Source organism: Lathyrus oleraceus, chromosome 7 (assembly GCF_024323335.1).
Source record: "Lathyrus oleraceus cultivar Zhongwan6 chromosome 7, CAAS_Psat_ZW6_1.0, whole genome shotgun sequence".
Lineage (NCBI taxonomy): Eukaryota > Viridiplantae > Streptophyta > Magnoliopsida > Fabales > Fabaceae > Lathyrus > Lathyrus oleraceus.
In genome coordinates, this window is record NC_066585.1 from 135,588,070 (window position 1) to 135,611,863 (window position 23,794).

Sequence of the window (23,794 nt, forward strand, 5' to 3'; positions counted from 1 at the left end):
AATCACCACTACAATTCCACTCAATGATCCTCGGATCTATTTGGAAAGGCATCAAGCTAATGGCATTAAACAAGCACTTGTTGGGAGGCAGCCCAATGTTTTAAGTATTTCAATTTTCATTTGCATCATAGTTTTTCACAATTGTGAGTGTTAATAGCATGATATGCTCAAAATAAAATATCAAAAAAAGATGAACTGATGTGTGTGCTTAGCCCCACAATTTGGTTCCAAGCGCCACTACGCTATGCCCAAAATTGTTGTGCTAAGCCCCACTTTTATGTGCTTAGCCCAAATGAAAGTTCACCAACAATCAACATTAAATTCTCATTGCTCTCTTTGAACCACTTCCCAACCACCCTTGACCCACTATATGGCACAAATTCAGACCCTAAAACTCCCATTTTCTCATCAAACCCTATCCTCTTTTCATTTCTCTCTCACTAAGAAACCATAGCCTCACTTGTGTAGAAACTTCTCTCATTTTAGAAAATCACTCTTTTTTTTGTTTCTTCTTACATTCACTCATCTTTTTTACTTTCATTCTCCAGCCTGCCAAACAGGTATGTAAGTTTAAAATCTTGTGAAATAGATTTCATATGAAACAAAAAGGTAAAATGAACATTTGTTGCAAGCACGAGATTATTTTGCACTTCATTTGTGGAATTGGTAACAACTTTTTGCCATGGAAATATCATCATGTAACTGCATGTTTATGTATCTTAAGTTTTTTTAAATTTGTTCTTAAGTTTCTATGTCAGTTGTTCTTCAATTCACTGTATGTTTTATGTTTTCCTAATTTGTTATTGATTTATCTTAAGTTTCCACGTGGGTGTGTTCCCATTTATGTTATTTTTAACTTATGTTGAGTATCCAAAGTATGCTTGGTGATTAGCTTTGTGAAATTTATGTTGATTGTCTTCTATTACTTATGGATTATTTTGTGTTGAAAATTTGTTTCACTTATGAGCTTTCTTCTTTAGTGCACCGTTTTGGGGCTAAGCGAGGTGGCACTATAATCAGGCTCAGCGAGCCTTGTTATTTTCATAAATGCAATTTTTCATTTTGTTTTGTGTGTTGTCTTGAAATGATGACTTTTTTGGCTATTTTAATTGTGTTAACAAGTTGGAAGTGTTATGTGTTCGTTTGGCTATTTTAGTTGTGTTAACTTGTTTGGTTGTTTTAATTGTGTTAACAAGATGGGTCAAAGAAAGCATGCAACCTCCAAGAAGCACAAAAATGATGCAACCACCTATAGGGACTCAATACCCTACAACAAAGACAAATTATTGGGACCATACCAAGATGTCAGATATAGAGAGTTATCTAGCAGAAAAATTTGGTCAGAGAAAAAATTTGTCATTGATACAGAGGAATACTTTAGACACCGTGCAAATCTAAACTCCGGAAGAAATTGGGAGAGGATGGTTAATCCTCCAAACAAGCTTAACTATTATATAGTTAAAGAGTTCTATTCCAATGCTCTCCCAATAGAAGGCCAACAATATTCTTTCACCACTACGGTTCGAGGTAGAATCATCTCCTTTGATAGAAATGCCATCAATGACTACTTATCTCTAAAGTTAAAGGAAGAAAAACTTGATGCATATTAAAAGAATATGGATAGAGGGAATTCAAACATTGATAAGGTTTTCCGAGCCCTTATGATGGAGGGAAGGACATATGAAATAAATTCTTCTGGAGTTCCACTCAAGTTTAAGAGAGAAGACACGACAACATTAACACAAGTAGCCATGACTCTCGTGCTATACAACCTCATGCCCCATAGTCACACCTCTTTCATTCTTGTTGACACTTCTTACCTTTTATATTTTATTGTTGATGAAATGGATGTAGATGTGGCTCAGATCATATCAAATGAGATCAAAATGATAGTTGAAAGTGGTAGCAAGCTAGGCAGCAAATCCACTTGCCCATTGGCCTTTCCAGGACTGATTATGGGATTGTGCAGAAATTCCTGAATGGTGATTCCCTCGTAGGTTCATAAGAATATTACAAGTGTTGTGGATGATAGTTACATCTCAAGATACTGCAAACAGAAAAAAGCTATCATCCTTGATGAAGATCAAACAAGCAGTTCAGCTCCTCAAAGGTCACATCTTGGATACGACACTTGGGTTCCAAAGCTAAGAGCAACTTTCATTCATAATTGGGTATAAAATAAGTCAACCCATAGGGACATCACTCATGTGCAAGACTATATGTATTACCTTCAGTTGCAAATAGGTGGCCCATAGGATGAGGCACACCAAATCATGAATTCAGAGGCGTTCCAATCTCATATCGCTTGGCCTAGGGACAAGCCATTTTTACCAGGGGGACATCTGCTGTAAAGAATCAAGAAGAGGTTAAAAAATAAGATAATGATGAATAAAGTGATGAAGAGGGATATGGTGAAGAAGAGAATGACGAAACAGATGAAAAAGAAGAAGATGAAGAAGAAAAGCGTATTGATGATATGGAGGATGACTAGGATGTAGATTGACTGAAAAGCTTGCCATAAATGAGTGATACTTTTAAAAGCTTTAAGTTATTTATATTATTCTATTTTACTTTATGTTAATTTTTATGTTGTATTAGTCAAACTCCTTTGAAGGTGTGTTTTGATGTTTGAATTTTGTTGAATGTTGGGGTAATTTATTGGTGTTTACACCATGACTTTCGGATTATGGTTTTATATCAAATAGTTTTTTTTTCAAGAAGTAGTGCAAATTGTCAACTATTTTAATTTTGGTGTTTGTGCCAAACTTGTTTTTAAAAGTTGCTTGAGAAGTAGATAGTGAACACCCAAGATTTGAGAGAATCAACAACAAGTGCAATGGTAATGATAAGAACTTGAATGAATTGCACAAGCCATGGTACATGTTTATTTATTTCTAGAGCATATCATGGTATATGTTTATTGCCTTATATAACATATCATGAATATGAAACTTGTGTCTTGTAGTTTGAATCACTTTAGAACCGAACTTAAATGTGAGGTAGCTTTCCATTGTTCATGATATGCACAGGAGACCACAATTGTTGTTTTAACTCAGTCGGTTTATGTTTAATATTGAAACCATTTGTGAATGATATGAAAGCATAGAAATTATCAAGGCAAATTTTTTAAACTCAACCATAACCACTTTCCTATAGTAACCTACCTTGTGAGAAAACGAGTACTCGATAACCCCTTTTAATCCTAACGGATAAAATCTCATCAATTATGAACTGTATAAATTCACTAAGTAAAGCAAACACTCAGTGAACTTTCTTGATTCATTGAAACATTTAATTCCTAATTAATTAATGAATGGATTCTGAATTTTTTCTTGTGAACAATCAGACCTAAAATTATCATTGAATTTTGTCCATTGCCTTAGGATAGGGGAGCATTCAAGTGAAATTGTAAGAATTATTCAAGTTGGGGAGATGAAAAAAAGGGTACTTCAAGAGTAAGCATCATAAAAAGAGAGAAAAGAAAAAAAATTGAACATGTGAGAAGTGAAAAAGAAAAGAAAAGAGAAAAAAGGTTGAAAGAAAAAGAAAAGAAATGTCAAGAAATTTTGTTGTGATCATACATGTTTCACGAACGGTGTAATCAAAAGAGGAAAGATGGTTAAAAAATATGAATTGGATGCTACAAATCTTTGAATGCTCTTATAACATGGATACTTTGAATCATTGACCATAAATATGACCTTTCCTAGGTACCCAAGCCCTGTTACAACCATTGAAAGACCTTAGTAATCTATGATTTTATACTTTCATAATGGTATGCCTAGATGAATGCATAATTTGATCAATATGTTAGCAAATTTGTGGATGTGAGTTCAAATCCCACATTGTTTTTCGTTTCTTTATTCACTTAGAAATAAGTGTGTTAGGTGTGTTTCAAGATTGGACATATGAATTGCCTTGGAATGCTTGACATGAATTTTATGTTGAAAACATGTTTCATGGTCATGGTTTGATTCTAGTAAGATAATCAACATAACAACTTGCATTTGCAATCTATCATTGCACATGCTTGAATGTTTTTCTCAATATGGTTGATTATGACAAACTTGCTGAAGATACTTTTACTTTCAATTGGCTTTTAAGACTTTTGTTTGAGGACAAACCAAGTTCTAAGTTGGGGAGATTTGATAAGTGGAAAAATATGGTGCATGACACTTTGAAATCATTACCATTATTAACTTGTTTTACAATTTAAGAGTATGGAATCCCCCATCTTTAATGTAAATACTGGTTATGATAGGATAATTGTTGAATAATGAAACATTCACTTAATTCCAACTCTTTGTGTAAGTATTTGTACAAGCAAGAGGGTGGAAGGCAAAGCATGGAAGACAAGGGAAAAAAGACAAGATTCATCATGCGCGCTAAGCGAGCTTGTAACGAGTGAGGCAATGAAAAATCAAATGGTGGCACTTGAAGCATGCTTGAAGCGAGCAAATAAGGAGATTCCAGAGATTTTCGCTTCTAGCACGCTTCAATCGAGAGAACTTTCCCGAATCTATAAGGTTATGCTTCAAGCATGGTTGAAGCAAGAGAAAAGAATACAAATTATCCAAGTCCCAAGAACCAGGGTGCGCTGAGTGCGGTTGTAGCGAGGGCTCGCTTAGTCTGGATTTTTAGGGCTAAAGGCGCAAGGCGGTTTAAACATTGCTGACGTGTGAGATTGGTTCATGGTGAAGCAAGGGTGTGGCGCTTAGCGCAAGTTTCTGGGGCTTAGAGCGATTGTGATTTCTTGTCTAGTATATAAGCCATTCAACACTTAAAAAATGGGCATCTTATCACTTCAGTTACACATTTACATCAGTTTGGATATATATATATATATATATATATATATATATATATATATATATATATATATATATATATATATATATATATATAGAGAGAGAGAGAGAGAGAGAGAGAGAGAGAGAGAGAGAGAGAGAGAGAGAGAGAGAGAGAAAGAGAGAGAGAGAGAGAGAGACTGCTCGAGGAGAAAAAGTGAGATATTGAAGAATTAAAGGTGGAAATGCATAAATCATCGAGAAGTCAAGATTGATGTTGATTCATCTCTTTTATTCTCACTTGTATCAAGTTACCATGAGTAGTTAACTACTCTCTTGTTAGGATTAGATGTAGTTAACTGTAATCACATGTATTTATTTTGATCATTATTGTATGAACTTAGTTATGAATCAACATTGATGTAATCTTCATTTACATATTACTTTTATGGATTTGAATCACTATTGAGAAATACTTTTTGAATCCCGACTTAAGATCACCATTTATCAAAAGCTACATTCTAGAAATAGATTTGGATTTGATATTCACTTCTTCTATTAGTTCTTAATTCTACTGTATTAATTAATAGGACGCGAGATCGTCGATTAAATAATACGGTAGAACCATCGCCATTATTTAGACATAAACAATTTCGGTGAGTGATACATGAAAATAACAATTAATAACTAGAATTCATCCAACCGATCAAGAGAATATATACGATATGGGTTAATAAAATCTAATCCCAACAAGCTTATCTATATATTATTTTCCCAAACATCTACCGTCTTTCAAGTCCTTTAATTTACACAGTCGACTATCCAGTAAACCCTTCATATAAAACCCTATTAACTATTGAAGGACAGTGATATCTCACCAGTCCATGTGGATACGATACAAACAATACTTACTTTTGATTATTGAACATCACTACCTAAATAAGATTTCTTAGTATGCAAGTAAGAAGAATTAGGGGTGAGGTGATGTGAATCACTTGAATCAGCAAACCAATCATGTCTTTCAAGATCCCTAGGCAAGGACTACTCATGAGTAGTTTTCACCATAGATAGTTCTTGAAGATTAGATGTCGAGGCTTTAAGTTTATCAGTAGAAGCATCTGAAAACTCTAGTGCTTCGAATTGTGTCGGTGTATGAGTAAAATGCTCATCAAATTTATGCCAACAATCAACTACATCATGGCCATATTTTCCACATAGTTGACATGTAGGTCTGTTTCCAAGTGAGGAACATTCACAACCATGACCTTTACCATGCTGCATCCATCGTCAACCTCGACTACTTGGACTATTTTCACGTACACCACCTGTTTGATGATTTGCATGCATAATATTTATTAATACAAATGACACAACTAATTCTTGACGAAATTTGTCAAGATGAGCCTCTTGAACATAAATGAGAGCTTCCATATCATAGAGATTTGAGGCTCAATAGTGCCATACTTTTGCATGACAAAAAAATTATGTTCCTCAGGGAGTCTATCAAGAATATAATCAATTTGACCTTATTCAGAGACAACATCTCCAACTGCAAGCAACGAATTTGCAATAGCTTTAACACGTAGACCATATTCATTGATAGAACTGTTAGCTTTCTTGATGGATTTAAGTTCAACACAAAGTTGATAAACTCGAGCTTTCATGTGCACATTGAAATGCTTAGGATTTTTTCCCAAACTTCAAATGCATGCTTACAAGAGAAAACATGAGGTAACACCAATTTTGAAATGGTGGAGAGAAACCATATGAAAATAGCTCAATCTTGCAGTATCCATTCTTCATACTCATTCAAAACTTTGCCTTCAGTTTAATCTTGTGCAATCTTGAACTTCTGAGGGATCTGAGGGTTCATTGCTACTTTGTGCACTACTTGAGTGCGAATGACACAATCCACTTATTGATTCCATAACAAATAGTTATTCTTTTGCAACTTGATCTAGATTTTTGGTCCGAAATGATATGAAGAAGACGAATTAAAAGCGTTGATCGCGCAATCATGTGAGTTTTGGGTCATGCTACCGCTTGGTGCAACTTGAGCAACTTGAGATGGTTCAGCCATGGCGACTCATGGAAGAAGAAGCAATCATCTAACTAAATTTAGTTAGGGTATTTAGATAGACGAAAAAATCGACTAGGTGAATGATACCATGATATAAGTGTAGTTTTGAACATCATTGCATATTGCATTTATTGATTGCTAATATATTACAATGCCATAACTCTTATATTTATAGTGTTTCATGTATGGTTGCTCAATTATGCTACACATTTACATATGATGATACATACTCATTTATGAGTTCCATGCACATGTTAATACTACTATGGTGCAATGTCTTTTTTCTTGTATCCCAAACCCCTCCTAAATAGTCATTGATTAATAAATACAAAAGTTATTTTTTATATAAAATATACATCAATAAATTAATATTTTTATTATAATTGTTTTTTAATATAAACAATTAAATATTCAAAATGATTATATTTGATAAATATATATACTAATCATTTATAAAAAAGTAGTTTCATATGCCAATTAGTTAACATAGAATTATGCTTTATTAATTAAAAATAGAATAAATTGGGTTGGAGTGAAGTATTTTCTTTAAATAGTTTTGGCATACAGTTAGAGGTTACCTTGTTCCATCTTATATGATATGCTTTTGTGACAAACATCTCTTACTCCTCTCTTTCTGAGACTCTTATCACATTAATTCTTAAGATAGACTTCCCCAAAATTTTTAAGAAGTTCAGGCCCATTAGTTTGTGCAACATTATTTACAAGCTTATTAGAAAGGTTATGGTTAACAGATCGTGTCCTTATCTAAATTATATAGTTGGACCCTTCCAGAGTAGTTTTTTGCATGGTAACGGGACAATTGATAATGCCATTATCCTCTAAGAAGCAGTTAATTCTATGCATAAATTTTAAAAAGAAAAAATCTGACATGGTATTCAAAATAGATCTAAAAAAGGCCTATGATCATGTTAATTGGGATTTCTTGGAATTTTGTTTGAAGCAAAACGAGTTTCCTCCCATTACTATAAAGTTGATCATCCATTGTGTTACTAAATCCTCTATGTCTATTATTTTGAATGGGAGACAGTTACCAAATTTTGTCCCGACTAAAGATTACGACAATGTGACCCCCATTTAACCTTATCTCTTTGTTATTTAAATAGAATTCTTGTCACAGACAATCATCGGGGAAGTCGATTAATGCCATTGGGAATCTGTCAAGTTATCTCGTAATGAACCCCATTTATCACATTTATTTTTTGTTGATGATGTTCTTCTTTTTGCGAAGGTTTTTAACTCCCCTCCAGGGATCATTTATGATATCTTAAATCGTTTTGCCATGTTTTTGGCCTTAAAGTGAGTGTTGTTAAAATCAAACGTGTTATTCTCCGCTACCACTAAGAGGAGTAAAATGGATATAATTGTCTCTAGCACATGTATTAAGCGAACTCTTACTCTAGAGAAGTACTTGGATTTCCCTAAGTTACATGGTCGTCTTCAGCGCAACGACTTTGAGTTCCTATAGGAGAAAATCATCCAGAGGTTATCATTTTGGCAACATAAAATGTTAAACAAGGTTGGTCGCTTGACTCTCATTAGGTCTGTCTTGAACTCCATTCCAAATTATTATATGCAAGTGGCTTAACTACCTCAACTAACTTGTGATTTTATTGATAGGATGACTAAGAATTTTTTATAGAAAGGTAATTCAAACTATGGTGTGCATCTTGTTGGCTGGAATAATATCACTAAGCCCGAAAAGCTGGATGGTCTTGGGATTTGGAAAACAATAAAGGCCAATACCTATATGTTGGGAAAATTTGTTTGGGATCTCCACCAAAATTGTGATTCCCTATGGGTCCATCTTTTGAAGCATACACATATAAATGATGAAATGTTCCTTAATATGGAAAATAAATCAGGATCAATTACTTGGAATGCAATTATGAAAGCTCTATCAACTCTTAAAGATGGGTTTGAATTTAGATTAGGGGATGCAAACTCCTCTTTCTGATTTTCCAATTGGTCTGGGGTAGGGAAATAATCAAAGCATATTCTCTATGTGGGTATCCACGATCTAGAAATACGAGTGAATGGTGTTTACTTTGAGGGAAATTGAAACTTTAATTCATTATATACTAATATTTAAACGATATTTATACTGCTCGGGATATGGTTATAATTGGCTCAACAAGTTTGGATTTATTCATAATACAACAAACAATAACTTTTGGAAGTGGGTGTGGCATATTCCTGGTCTTGAGAAGGTGAAATTCTTCCTTTGGACGGTTTTACACAAGTCCCTTCCTATGAGATCAATGTTGTGTCATCGTGGTATGCTCCAAATGAATCTCTGTCCTAAATGCAATCAGGACGATGAGACAACTTTACACTACTTTAGAGACTGTGAATTTTCTACTCGCTTTTGGAAATATATTGGCTTATTGGACCCACTATTCTTCCAAGGGGATAATTTATAATATTAAATTAGACATGGCATCAACGATGACTATATCTTTTAGCAATTTGTTAGTGGTTATGGTGCGCTAGGAGCAAATTGTGTCTTACGAATGAAGTGGTATCTTCCTATACTTTGAAAATCATCACAATGAATTATGCTAATTTGTTAGCTAAATGTTTTCTCAAGCATAATATCTCTCATCCAATGAGAACGATAACGTGGAATGCAATAAAGGTAGTAATATGATTTTGAATGTTGATAGTAGTAGTCTCGATAATCTCGGAGTCTCGGGTTTTGATGGATTAATTCGAAATTCTAATGTTGATTGGGTTCATGGTTTTGCGGGTAATATTGGTTATTCCAACATCTTAATGTTTGAAATCACTATGCCGCGATTTTTCATAACATGAAAGAACTTATCTATAGGAAATGAAGAGTTCAAATATTTCATACTCTTATGAAGGAGAATGTTTGTGCTGACTACTTAGCAAAATATGGAGCTGATAATGATATGACATACCAGTCTTTTGCAGAATCTTCTGTTGAAATCATCATTCTCTTGCTAGCTAGTCGATGCTAGCGAGACTTTATTTTCAAATAATTTCGTCTTTTATTTTTGACAAAATTACACCAGGAATCCTTTAAGTTATTTTATTGTAACATATTGATCTATTAAGTTTTTTTTTACTACAAGTCATCCATTTAAGTTACCTAACGTCTACGCCATAGTCTTTTTTAAAGACTTCGTTCCAAAATAATTATGTGACACTAACGTCGGTGAGATAACACTAATAGTGCTGCTGACATGAAATAAAACCGTCAACCTAGAACCGTGTCTCCCTAATAAAACCATAACACATGGCTTTTGAAGCTAAAGAAAAAAGTAGGAAAATTCTGACCTTCCACCATTGTTCTATTCTTCTTATCTCTCATTGTTCTTCCATGGTGGGAGAATGAGAAGATGGATTACAAGGTTATAAAGCTTAAAAGTCTGCTATATTTTCATATTCTAATTTAAGAAGAATCACAAGTGGGTTTAAAGAGAAGATGTGAGAAGGAGCTCACATAATTGTGTATAAAGGAAAGAGCTGAAAAACACGGTGAGACATTCCATTCAATTCAATACCCACTGCCAACTGTTAATTAGTATAAACCCACTTTCTCCAAATGGAATCCCGTTGGTAAGAAGCGATTGGTGTTAACTAACCAAGAACACTCACACTCATCACATTCATGTTACATAAAAAAAATCACCTTTTTCAACATTAATTATTCATTAATCTATACAAGTCTTGCCATATTTATCACACTTCAATTTCCTCTTGTCGACACTTTGCAACTGTTTTTATACACTTTAAGTTGTAACACACACATACACCGAGACACCACCTTAAAATTCACACGGTTGATTCCATTGTTTCTCTCTCACACTTAACTAAATCTAAACACTTGTTGAAATCTCCTCATTTTTTCTTCTTCTTTTAGATAAAACATTTTATTTTCTTGCACGCAATTGGATTCTGATATGAACCTAATAAACTTTTTTTTTGTCATTCTACTTATTTTTTGGGGATTGAGATGGATCTGAAATATTTTACTATATGTTTTTTTTTTGTTATGGTTGTTGTCAATGGCGTATTGAATTGAATGCTCAACTGCACCTAAGAGCTTCATATTTCCACCAAAAAAAGGACCATTTCGATTTCGATTTTCAAAAATGGACATGTTGGTTCGATTTTAGGTCGGGATGCGCTCAAAATGAAGGATTGAGAATTCTGACTTCATCGATTTGGTCTTTTGCTAAGGTAAGCCATCGATGAAAAATGGAGAATTATGATTCGTCCTTTATGGATTTCTATTTTTCCCCCTTTTCTCCATAAATATAGTAAAAAAAGAAGACAAATACTAACTCAATAACATTAAGTGACACATAATCTTTTTTGGAATCGAATTTGAAAAAAAATATCAATGTTATACAAGTTAGTTAACTTAAATAATCAACTCTAAGAAAAAAAACTTAAGAATCAATATATTACAATAGAATAATTTAAAAATCCGGATGTAATTTTACCTTTATCTTTTTCTTTTTCTTTTCCAACTTAAAAAAAAAAAACACTTTTTGAACGCACTTCTGTAGTACTAGTTCACACCGTACAGTTGCAAACTTGCATGATTAGAGCTTTTTAACAAAGTGTAACCGTCTTGAAATTTGACAAACAGATAGAGAGCAATGTGTTCATCCCCTTCACCGGACATATTCGTCCCAAATCAATGGTCTCAGGCTGCAAACTGCATTGCATCCAGTTCAACGCCTCCTATCACACTCATATGTGGAGCTAAAAACTGTGGAAAATCAACCTTCGCCCGTTATCTCCTTAATATCCTATTGACCCGATGTGATAGAGCTGCTTTTCTCGACACTGATGTTGGCCAACCGGAGTTTACTCCTCCTGGTTTTGTTTCTCTAACCGTTGTTCATGAACTCACTCCAGGTAGGGTTTCTAACTTTCACAATGCAATAGATCAATTAATTAATTAATTTTATATAAAATGTTATTCATTCATTATTTTTTTTTACTGTTTTAGATTTGACGATTCCATGCCTGAAAACACCTGAGAGGTATGAACTATGAAGTGCTTTAGTTCTGTGAATGGAATCTGTCTTTTTGGGTTTAAAATATTTTTTTATATTGCTTTAAATTTTGTAATATTTGCAGTGTTTACTTGAATCAACACTATGACGTTTATTTTAAAATTTTAATATTTAACAAGTTTGTTGCTTGTGAAGTTGTGATGCTACAAACTTACTATTCATTTCAATAGTTACATGTAATTTCCATGTAAAGTTTAAGCATTTGTGTTATTTACTTGCTAGTTGGGTTAAGATGGGTTGGTTTCTACTCGGGTGTATCACATGCTTTTTCATGTGATCTTTTGTTCTGTACATAATTGTTCCCTTTTATGAAGATGCTGTAAGACTTAAAGGTCCTAGTACATTTAATTGTTATCGTTGTTATCAAATATCCGCAATTGCGGCGCTATGGCGGATATACATGGCAGTTTTTGGGCTCACCGCAATGGTAAATATCAGCTGATATTGCGGGGTTTTCCACCATTATCCGCTATAATGGCGCCACAAAGCGTCCGGTGTGGTGGGGTTTTGGCTCTCCGCCATGGACAACACTGATTGCTATGAAGTTTTCTATATAAACAGTGAGATGGGTGGATGATACTTATTGTCTGTTTTTGGGATATATTTGGTTTTGTTAATGCCGGTCAATCCATGTCTTATTTGAATGAACACATTTTTACTTGTTTTGGAGCTGCTTGATTCACTTTCTGTCATTTATTATATAACAGATCCCTTTTCTTTGGCGATGTTTCTTCTAAGAGAGATCCTTCAGCATACTTAAATTACATACGTTCTATTTATGATTATTATCAAAAGGAGTATCGCATCTTTGATAAGGGAGAAAAATGTTATAAGATTCTGATGCCTCTTGTAGTGAACACTCCTGGCTGGGTTAAAGGTAAGCTTGTGTCTTCAGTTATTAATTTGATTCCTTTTAATCTTAAATTTTATATTTTCACCTGCAAATAAATCACTGCTTTCCTGTACTTTTAACAATTTATCAATTATTATGGTGTACTCATTCAGTGGTTGTCTTGCATTTTAGGTGTTGGTTATGACGTATTAGTGGACATGTTAAAATATATTTGTCCCACCCATATAGTTAAGATAGGCATATCCACTGAAAATAAGAATTTACCTGCTGGAAAATTCTGGTTAGATGGGAAATATGATAGAACGATTAAATTGCTCGAGATAAATTCAGCTCGTCAGGACTCATTAGATAGATCGTAAGTCAAAATCTTATAAGTTATCATTTTCAGCTGCTAGTTTGGTACATTATTTTTTAGTTTTTGATGTAAAGCATTGTAGAATAATAGAATATCCCTATTTGTTTCTCCAGGGTGCTTGTTCAGAAGGATGCCCGTCTCATGCGTGATTTACGAATAATGGCTTATTTCAGACAGTGCTTTCCTAGTGGTTCAGATATTTCAACGATCAAGAAACTTGCTCATTCCTTGACCTTTCACTGTCCTTATCAAGTTCCTATTGCAAGCATAAAGATTCGACATGTACATCGTGAGGTTGGTTCTATTGTTACTAACTATTACTTCTGATTTTGTGTCATAACACTGAGGAAAAATAAAGTTGATGCTCACAACTTGATGTTCTCATCTGTAACTGCCTTAACAACCTCCTCTCTCAAAAGCTGTGTGTCAAAGTCTAACCCTTCCTAAGCTCCACAGTCGAATCTTGTCACTCTCTTGATTGAGCTACCCTTTATATGCTTGGGTTTGATGCATTTCATCCACTTTGAATTTCAAATATTTTTATAATAAGTTTAATATTGAATATATTATGTTTTTCAATATCAATTTGAGTATTGAATATATAAATTTCAACAATATTTGTTGTATTATTTATTTATTTATTCATTCATTTTTATATAAAGGTGATCAAGACATTTTATATGACCTATTACTATTTTTTGTAGGTCCCAAGCTCTGAAATATTCTATAGCCTGAATGCGAGTATTGTTGGCTTAGCAGTTGAATCTGAAAATTTACCCTGGTGCCTTGGTCTTGGTAGGTAACTTGGCCAACTTCCAAATTCCAAAATGTCTAGTATATCTTGCTCTGAAACAAAGTTTCTTAAAATATTAAAGAATAGCAATCCTTTATTCATCCTAAACAGAACATCGATGGGTGTTCTATATACACGAGAGAACCTAAGTCAGATCAAGAAACTAATTAATGAATAATGACCAAGTCAAATGATGTTCGGGACTCTCTAAGTGACTTACAAATACTCCCAAACGGATTTAACTCTATGAATAAAGTCTGCATTAGTTACAAAATAAAGGATATCGGTTACAGGTACAGACTGTATCTGTTACAGAAACAAACCTTTTAATGCCCCCCTCAAGCTGGCCACTGTTGTGAACCAGTTGAAGGCCTCCTATTTTGTGGTTTTCATGTCTTGAAGGCTTCCAATGCTTGTAAGCAAGAAAGTGAGATTTTGATTGAAAAGATAAATTTAAATTTCGAACTTGATATCATTCCAGTTTTTGGTAGCAGCGAAGTACACTGAAAGGAGTTTAGATTTGTGGGTTGGCTTCCGTATATCTCATATTCTGTTGCCTGTAATGGACGTATCAGAATTTCTTAATTTTACATATCTTAAGTTGTAACACATCTTAAAGGATAACTACCTTTTTAAGGTATCAAACATCCACAAACACGAGAAAAAGAATAAAGTCTTACTCCTGGTCTTCTGAGCTAATGATGATCTTACAGCCATTTGATTTTCTAGTTATGCATCTGGGTTGTTCTAAGCATCATTATTGTTAACAACATCTTGATTTATTGTGACTCAGGCATTGTGAGGGCCATTGACACAGTCAAAGGCATGCTCTATGTGATTACACCTCTGCAATTTGGTTCTCTGAAAAAAGTCAATCTCTTGCTACAGGGTTATATCCAAAGTCCTTCTTGTTTATTGCAGGTAAGAAATTGTTTATGTACTTGTTAGTTGTTCCTTCTTCTCATCATTAACTTGTAGAAAATAATAGATGCCTTGTTAAAAAAGTGTTACCAAACAACTTTATTATGTTGTTGTCTTGCGACTTGATAATTTGCCATTAAAATGTATGGTGTCAAATATTAAAAAAGGAAGTTATCAGACGAGTTAGACTAGTGTTCTTTTTCTTAGGATCAGTATGTGGGGCGGGTTTTTTTTTATTATTATTTCTTCTGTTTTATATTATCATGAATCATGATTAATGAATGCATGTACTCATGTAAAAGAAAATTTATTTTCAGGTCCAAGGATGCATATCACCTTACATGTCAACGAATGTATTAACTACAAGCTAGTTGTTTTTCACGCGTCTAGCAAAGAGAACACCATTTTATACTAACATGCCAAAACAGGGTAGTAGCCCATGGATTATAATTTATATAAGCATAATAGTGTTCTTTTTTCCTTTTTATGATTATGCAAATTTGGCTCACTAAATTGTTACGGGTTTTACAAATTGATTTGACTAGTCTCCTAACAATATAGATCAAATGCAATTTACAAGCTCTCAATCTAATTCCTAATTTAAATTAGACATGGTGATTTTTTTAATAAACCAAATGTATTATGTAAAAAATACAAGAGTATTTCAACTCATTTACAAACAAAATTCAGCCACAGATATACACAGTAAAGGATTATTACACTAGTTAGAATAAGCTTACCATAGTTTTTGTTCTTAAAGCTAAAATTCCAAGACTAGAGTGAAAAGGCTTAAGAAGAATATGCCAATACTAACTACTTTTATTTCTGCGTGAAGAAGTGGGGTAAGAACATAGTTTGAAAACCCGTGAGACTGAAAACCAGACTTATGATTGGTCTGGTAATTGTATTCTATCGAAAATCTAATTGAACAGGTCAATATCTAGTTGGGCCGGTTGAAACTTTCAGAACTGATATGACTCAGAAAAAAGAACTGACATAACTTGGAAAAAACCAATTCAATGATGATTTGAGTTTGATTTGGAAAAAATCAGATCACACTTCTAGGCGATAGCAGGATTGATCCTACACACATAAAGTTAGCAAAGCAACTTTACCCAAGGTAGACAAGAGTCATTTTACGCAATTTATTAGGGATGTTTATGGATTGAGTTGAGTCGGTTTTGGCCAAATATGTCACCCGATTCAGTCAAATTTGGAGGTTGTTCATTACACAATAAGTGTTACTCAAACTCTGAATTTCTAAAATTTTCCCTTTTGCCACATCTCAGCTAACTTCTGGCCATATCATGTACAATGATTGTCATTTAAATCTTCCCACTTCCTCACATTAATTTTGTTTAATCTTGACTTATATTCATTTCATTTTAACTTTTATTTAAGGCTTAATATTCTTTTTGGTACCGTATGTTATCTTCAAAGGTTTATTTTGGTTTCTTAACTTAAAAAATGTCCATATTGATCCCTTAACTCTTTAAAATATACCATGTTAGTCATTTTTGCCTAATTAGCGATGAAAAACTCAGAAATTCGTTGCTAAATTCGTCGTTAATTAGACGAAAATAACTAAAATGATACATTTTGAAAGGTTAAAAGAGACTAATATGAACATTTTTTAAGTTAAGAGACTAAAATGAACTCTGAGGTTAATAAACTATACTAAAAAATGTATTAAAATTTTATTTAATGTACATTATATTCCTTGCATTGCTTCTAGTTAGGGGTTATGGTTGATTATTGTTGTTGTTGTTTTGGAATATGTTAGATTTGGGGGTTAAGGTTGGATGATGCATGCGTTTTCTGGTTCGATAATGTCTGGAAATTACTATTTGGAGAACCAATTCGAATGTTAATTTTGGAGATAATAAAAACTATAAATGCGATATGACATATTTTGTTGCCGTTGCTATTTTGATTTGACTTATATTATTGTTGTTTTGATATGACATATAAATATGATGATCTGATATGTCCTATTTGTTCTGATATGTTATGATTAAGAGTTGTAAAACTGATCCGGTTCGTTGGGCATGACCGTTTTATCCGCACTTTAGTGAGAGGCGGGCCAAAGGTTTAGAACAACACTCTCTAATGTGCATGCCCATCCCTTTTTTGTGGGATTTTTCAGTCACATGCATTTACATGAATTTTTGTATTTTAAGGTTTAAAAGCTGCAGTACCTGCGACCCCGCCCCACCATCACTTTTAGTGCGGGAAGAACTAAGGTTTTAGGCCCGCGCCTCAAATATGCTCGCCCCTGTTTTTTTGCAGGCTTTTGTCGCGCGGGCCTAAACAGGGCGGACATGCCCGTTTGCAACCCCTACTTTCGGTCATGGTTAACAGAAGAGCTCCATCCCCTACACTTGGAGGTATTGGCGGTAGAGGTGATGCTGATGCCTTGGCAAAGATGCGTGCTGCCATGGACCAATAACGTCGCCATAACCAGACACTCGAAGACAATATCCACAAAAATCAATTACTATCAGGGAAGGTGTATGATTTATCACTGTAACAACTCTGAGTCACTATTGCATCAACAAATATCAATTACTACCAGTTCTTAAGGGTATTTTCTCCCAAGTCCTTGGTGAGAAAACCTTTAATCAATCTACCCTAATTTCTATGTCCATAGCCAATTAAGGTGAAGTTAAGCTTTATAATATCAAGAATACTCTGGTTCATACAGGGTATCCCTAGTCCTAGGTGATATCTACTGTAGAGTAACCTTATGCAAACCTTATCAATGGCGGTCCAGCCTAATTGGTAACCACAAATCAATCTCGATTGGTCCGAAAGAGAAAGCAATAAACACATCAAAAGGTTACCGTAAAAACAATATTATAAATGCAAATGTAAACTCAAATTCGTTACAATTCTAAATCAGGGACACCCTCTAACATTAGGGGGTTTAGCTACTCATATTGTTTAAAACAAATGCAAGATAAAAATTATACATTACAAGTAATTGGATGACTTTGATCTTCAATCGCTCTCACTCATGAAAACCTCCAGCTCTCCAAACTCCTTGTTTTCTGTAATACTTGATTGCTTCACAATACTGTATTTTGCCGTATTCCAAGATGCTTTTTCCTTAGGCAGAAAGTCCTCTTTTATAGTGAAAATTCCAGAGAAAAAGAGAATTTTTGGGCTTGGGCTGACACGACCCGTATCAGCTGACACGCCCCTGACATGGGTGACACGGTTGGGGATGATGCCTGACACGATCCGTGTCAGGCCACTGTCTTCTACACCACGTCCTCCTTTGTCTGACACGGCCTGTGTCAGGTGACACGTGTGGCCGTGTCAGGCCTCCTGTATCGGGGTTTTCTGCTCCTTTTCTTGTCGGAATCTCGCATTGTCTCGTTCTGAGTTCCCTGATTCTTCTACCTGGATCTGTCGGACAAAAACACAACTATCACATGCATAAAACTACGAAAATAGAATTAAAATATAACAATGAATGGAAATGCTTAAATATAATACCGGAAGTAAAATTGACTCGAAAAGTATCAAAAATGCTTGCATAGTGTTTCAAAAGCCTCGGTTTCTTGTCGGATCAGTAACGAAAACTTAATGCAAATGGTGACTGGTCAAGAAACAAAAGGATGTGCTTAGAGCCTGTCATGACTCGGGTTATAGAGGACACTTCAGTGGTGACAGAACAATAGCTAAAGTCCTTCATTCGGGTCTATATTGGCCCACATTATTCAAAGATGCCCAAGACATAGTCAAGGGGTGCGACAATTGTCAAAGAGCATGCAATATTTCTAAGAGAAATCAAATGTCGTAGAACGTTAGGCTGGAAGTCGAATTGTTTAATGTGTGGGGAATAGACTTCATGAGACCGTTTCCATCCTCATTTGAAAAGAATTACATCTTGGTAGTAGTGGACTATGTGTCAAAGTGGGTGGAAGCTGTGGCATTGCCCACTAATGATTCTAGAGTGGTAGTGACTTTTCTGAAGAATAATATTTTCTCGAGATTTGGAGTGCCGAGAGCACTTATCAGTGATGAAGGTACTCATTTCTTAAACAAGCTGATGGAAAATCTGCTGAATAAATATAATGTTAAACACAAGATCGCCACCCCATATCACCCTCAAACGAGTGGCCAGGTCGAAGTGTCTAATAGGCAGATAAAGCAAATCTTGGAAAAGACTGTCTACGCATCTCGAAAAGACTGGGCAATGAAGTTGGAAGATGCACTATGGGCGTATAGAACGACATTCAAAACGCCCATAGGTATGCCCCTTTATCAGTTAGTTTATGGTAAAGCTTGTCACTTGCCACTCGAGTTGGAACACAAAGTGTTTTGGGCTTCCAAATTCTTAAATTACGATCTTGCCAAAGCTGGTGAATCCCGAATTCTTCAACTCCATGAGCTAGAAGAGTTTAGGAATCAAGCTTATGAGAATGCCAAACTCTATAAAGAGAAGATAAAAAATGACATGATCAGAAGATCCAGAGAAAAGAGTTTATGGAGGGGCAGTTGGTACTCTTGTTCAATTCCAGGTTAAAGCTCTTTCCGGGAAAGTTGAAATCCAGATGGTCCCGTCCATTTTTGGTTCACAGAGTATTTCCCCATGGAGCAATAGAACTTAAAAATCAAAGTAACGGGGACACATTTAAGGTGAAACATTACTACAAAGGGCAAGAGAGTGGGTTGATAGACAATGTTCATCTCAGAGGATAAGAGGGACGACCGTTGAGCCATGCGACGTTAAACGCAACATTTCGTGGGAGGCAACCCACGCTGTTTAATTCTAACGATTTCAGTTGTTTTGCTGTGGTTCATTTTTTTGTAGGTTCGCACAATAATCGCATAGGACAGAAGGAGAGGTTTGAGCCCAACCAATATAGTATAGTTTACGAGAAGAGCAAGGAGAGACAAATGGAAAATATGATTTTTTGGGGGAGAAAAACAGGGTCCTGACACGGGCCCGTGTCAGGAAAGGCCCATCAGGACCATGGATTTTCCAATAGGCTGACACGGCCGCCCGTGTCAGCCCTACTATACATGGAATGGAAAAATAGAGTCCTGACACGGTCGCCCGTGTCACAGGACACGACCCGTGTCAGGCAGCGCGAGGCAAAATTCACTTTGTGTGGTCCCCACTCAGATTTTTCACCAATAAACACCCTTTTAACTCACCATCAATCCTATTAATCAGATTTTTATCACTTCTCTCTCTCATTTTCACTTAACCCTCCTTCCTCAATTACTTTCCATTTTTCTCCATAACTTCCATCCTCAAAGCTCATTCCTTTACCACCATAAGCTGTCCAAATCGCCGACTCACTTCACGAAAGCTGCTCCATTCTCCGTCCTCTACAAGTACACGGTAATATTTTCTCCTAATTCCTTATTTTATTTTTGCTCATAAATTGTTGCATGGACCAACTATGTCACCTAGACGAATTGCTAAGGGAAAGCAAACTGAGGCTGAGCCGTCAAGGTCTCGGAAAAGGACCATTCGTCATCCAAATCCTCACGACATAATTTTCGACAACCCGGAGCACGAGATGCGTTACTCATCTCACGTCAAGCCTAAGATAACACCAACGGGGTATTTATGCTCTGACACTCTAGCTCAATTGGGTCTGTCTGAGGAATTGGATAGAATGTTTCATGTGCTAGGCATGCTTGAATTTGTGCACTGTGAGACACCAACATTTGAGCACATTACTTTAGAATTTTTTAGCACTATTGAGTTTAAGCTGAAGAAGGGATGGACAGGTACCACAATGTACTATGGTGGCACGATACATTGAACAGTGAACGAAAAGTGAAAAGGGAGTCGCGAAAGATCACAGTAGTATTGTGGGAAGTGAATTGGAAGAATTTGGGGGTGACCGTCCTACTGTCCCGAGCATCACTTGAGGACAAGCAATGAGATAAGTTTGGGGTTGTGATCGATCTCCAACTCTATTTATTTTCTGACACTCATTCGACATTAATTCACGAAGTCGGTAACACCCTATTTTACCTGTTTGTGTTATTTTGTTAAGTAAATTAGATGTTTGCATTTCCATTATGTTTTGATTATTATCTTTGGTTTTCGTCAATGCACACCATTTTATGCTTCCTTTTTGTAGTTTGGTTGGTTTCAGGTGCAAGCAAGAATACCCAAAGACTTGCCAAGGGAATCGGGCGTTCCGGGCTCATCGAAAGAAGAATTTTGAAGTTACAGTAGCCCTGACACGGCCACCCGTGTTGCCTGACACAACCCGTGTCAGGGGAAGGAAGAAAGAGGAGCCAAAAAGCTAAAACAGAGAGCTGACACGGGTGCCCGTGTCAGCTGACACAACCCGTGTCAGCAGTCATGGCAGAGGCGTGTTGGAGAGTTGACAGTAGTAAGCCAACACGGCTGACCGTGTTGCCTGACACGGCCAATGTTGGCTTGGACGTCTCATCTTCTAATTTTTCCAGTTTTTTGGAATTGCTGATCCTGGAGGGCATTTTGGGTATCTGCTACATCAAATATTTGATCAGTGACTATTTAAGGGACTTTTGGAGATAGAGAACGAGACTTTTTGCACGACAAAGAATTGGTATGATTGAGATTAGAACGATCAAGAGTTGCGGAGAACGAAGGTCCTTCAAGAGCGGATGCGATTGAAGATCAACAAAATCCTCTTATTCTTGTACTGTCTAAATTAAATTTTGTATTTTCTTTGAATACTATGAGTGGCTAAACCCCCCAATGCTAGGGGGTGTCCCTGATTTGATCGTGTAATTATGAATTTGCAATTCCCTCAATATTATGTTTGTTATTCAATTTCATTGTGCAATGTTTTTAATGCTTTCGTTATTAGAAAAATAAGGATTGATTATATGGTTAACAAGTTGCAGGATTGCAATTGTTAAGGTTTGTGCACAATGAAACTGTAGTAGATATCACCTAGGACTAGGGATACCTTATGGTTACTGGTTTTATCTTGTTATTTAAAAAGGTATGGTTTCATTATAATCCCATAAGGACTTAGAGATTAGAATGAATGACCAAAGGTTTCCCTCTAAGGCTTTAGGAGGAAACAATGTTAAGATCTGGTAATTGCATTTTAGAACTGTTTGAGGAGATATACATTCAAGATCATTATAGAAGATAATCATACACCATCCTTGGCATAATTTTATCAATTGTGTAAAAGCTATATTATGTATTCCTTCTAATTCCATTAAAGAGCGACTTATTACCAACCTTCAACTATTTATTTTGTTTAATTGAATCACAATTTAAACTCATATTACTGCGCAGTCCTCGGGATCGATATTTGAGAAACATCCCTATTATTACTACATTGGAAAAATAGTACACTTGCTATTTTTCCGATCAAAGTTCCATAAGGTAAATGGACACCACATTGAAGATTGTCACCAACTCAAGAAAGAAATCGAGAGACTAATCCAAGAGGGATACCTCAAGAAATATGTGAAGCCTCAGGCCCAACAAAACAAAAGCGGTATCCCAGGGCGAGGGTAGTAAAGTTGTGCACCACATACTTAACACTATAGCCGGAGGAATGCCGAGGGCGGGAAGACTAGCTTCGCCCGTAAAAGGCACGCACACCAAATCTTGAATATGGAATACCTCATAAACGTCGAGGGAGAAGGCAAAACCTAAGTGTCAGAAGCCACAATCGCCTTCTCTGAGAAAGTTGCAGATGACATCCACCCTCATGATGATGACCCCATGGTTATTACCCTCAGATGTGACGAATGAGAGATCAAAAGAGTCCTTATAGACCAGAGAAGTTATGAATACCTCCTATATTATGAAGCGTTTGAAAGACTTCGCCTCGACCCAAAGGAACTAAAACCTTCAAGGGTTTGTTGGTTGGATTCTCTAGGGAACATGTATTAGTAAAGGGATACATCATACTGAAGACCACTTTTGGAGAGCAAGGTCAGACAAAAGAGATAAAGACCATGTATTTGGTTATTGACACCTCCTCTTCTTATAATATAATTATAAGGCGACCAACTTTTAATCAGTTAGGCACTGCCTTGTCCAATTTGTATTTATGCATGAAGTACCCACTCCCGAATGGACGAGTGAGAGTTATCCAAGGAGATCAAAAGATCGCCAAAAAATACTATGTGGAGAGCCTTAAATTAAAAAAGGTCCATACTATGGACATAAAATCTAGGAAAGTGAGCTTAAAAATAAAGCCATCAGGAGGAACCTGCAAAGGTGTGAAGGCTCTTCCTTCAACTAGTGAAGAAATTGAAGATTGAGGGCCCTGAGGGAATTCCCTCTAGAGACATCTGCATTGGCGTCGCTTATTTTCTTTTCTTTATCATTGTTTAGATATTTTATTATTGATTTTATAAGTGAGTATTACATCTCTTCCAATTCTAAGAACAAAAATATTTCGTATGGGAACTCTTTTCCATATGCACTTTTCATAGATCGAAGGTTTTTACTATCTTAGAAAATATGTGTTTGCCGGCTATTCGTTTCTTTGCAGGAAACCTAAAAGCTCAAGAGAATGTTTCCCTATGAGGCGATCAAGACCGTTGGATCTTTGTGTGGGATCCTTGCCGTCTCTAGAGGCGATTAAATCGCTAGATCCTCACATGAGATCCTTGCCGCCCATAGAAGCAATCAAATAGCTGGATCCTTACGTAGGATCCTTGCCTTCCAGAGATGCGATCAAAATGATGGATACCTTAGTTGGATCCTTACCGCCCCTAGAGGCAATCAAATCGCTGGATCCTCAAGTGGGATCCTTGCCGCCCATAGAAGCGATCAAATTGATGGATCCTTACATGGGATCCTTGATGCCCCTAGAGGCGATCACATCGCTGGATCCTTACGTGGGATTCTTGCTGCCCATAGAGGCGATCAAATAGTTGGATCCTCACATGGGATCCTTGCTTATTATAGAGGCGATCAAAACGCTGGATCC

General features: G+C 35.8%; 1 protein-coding gene across 2 annotated transcripts; it reads left to right on the forward strand.

The window, feature by feature from the left end:
- Positions 1-10,972: 10,972 nt before the first annotated feature.
- LOC127106918 (polynucleotide 5'-hydroxyl-kinase NOL9) lies at positions 10,973-15,451 on the forward strand. Of its 2 annotated transcripts, XM_051044207.1 has the most exons (9): positions 10,973-11,094; positions 11,510-11,781; positions 11,876-11,909; positions 12,650-12,819; positions 12,967-13,150; positions 13,264-13,444; positions 13,855-13,945; positions 14,737-14,864; positions 15,182-15,451. In XM_051044207.1, exons 2-9 carry the CDS (start codon positions 11,520-11,522, stop codon positions 15,233-15,235), a joined length of 1,104 nt encoding a protein of 367 aa, XP_050900164.1. In that variant the 5' UTR covers positions 10,973-11,094; positions 11,510-11,519; the 3' UTR covers positions 15,236-15,451. The 2 variants fall into 2 exon arrangements, with proteins under 2 accessions (XP_050900164.1, XP_050900162.1); XM_051044205.1 differs by lacking the exon at positions 10,973-11,094 and having other exon boundaries at positions 11,386-11,781.
- Positions 15,452-23,794: the final 8,343 nt, after the last annotated feature.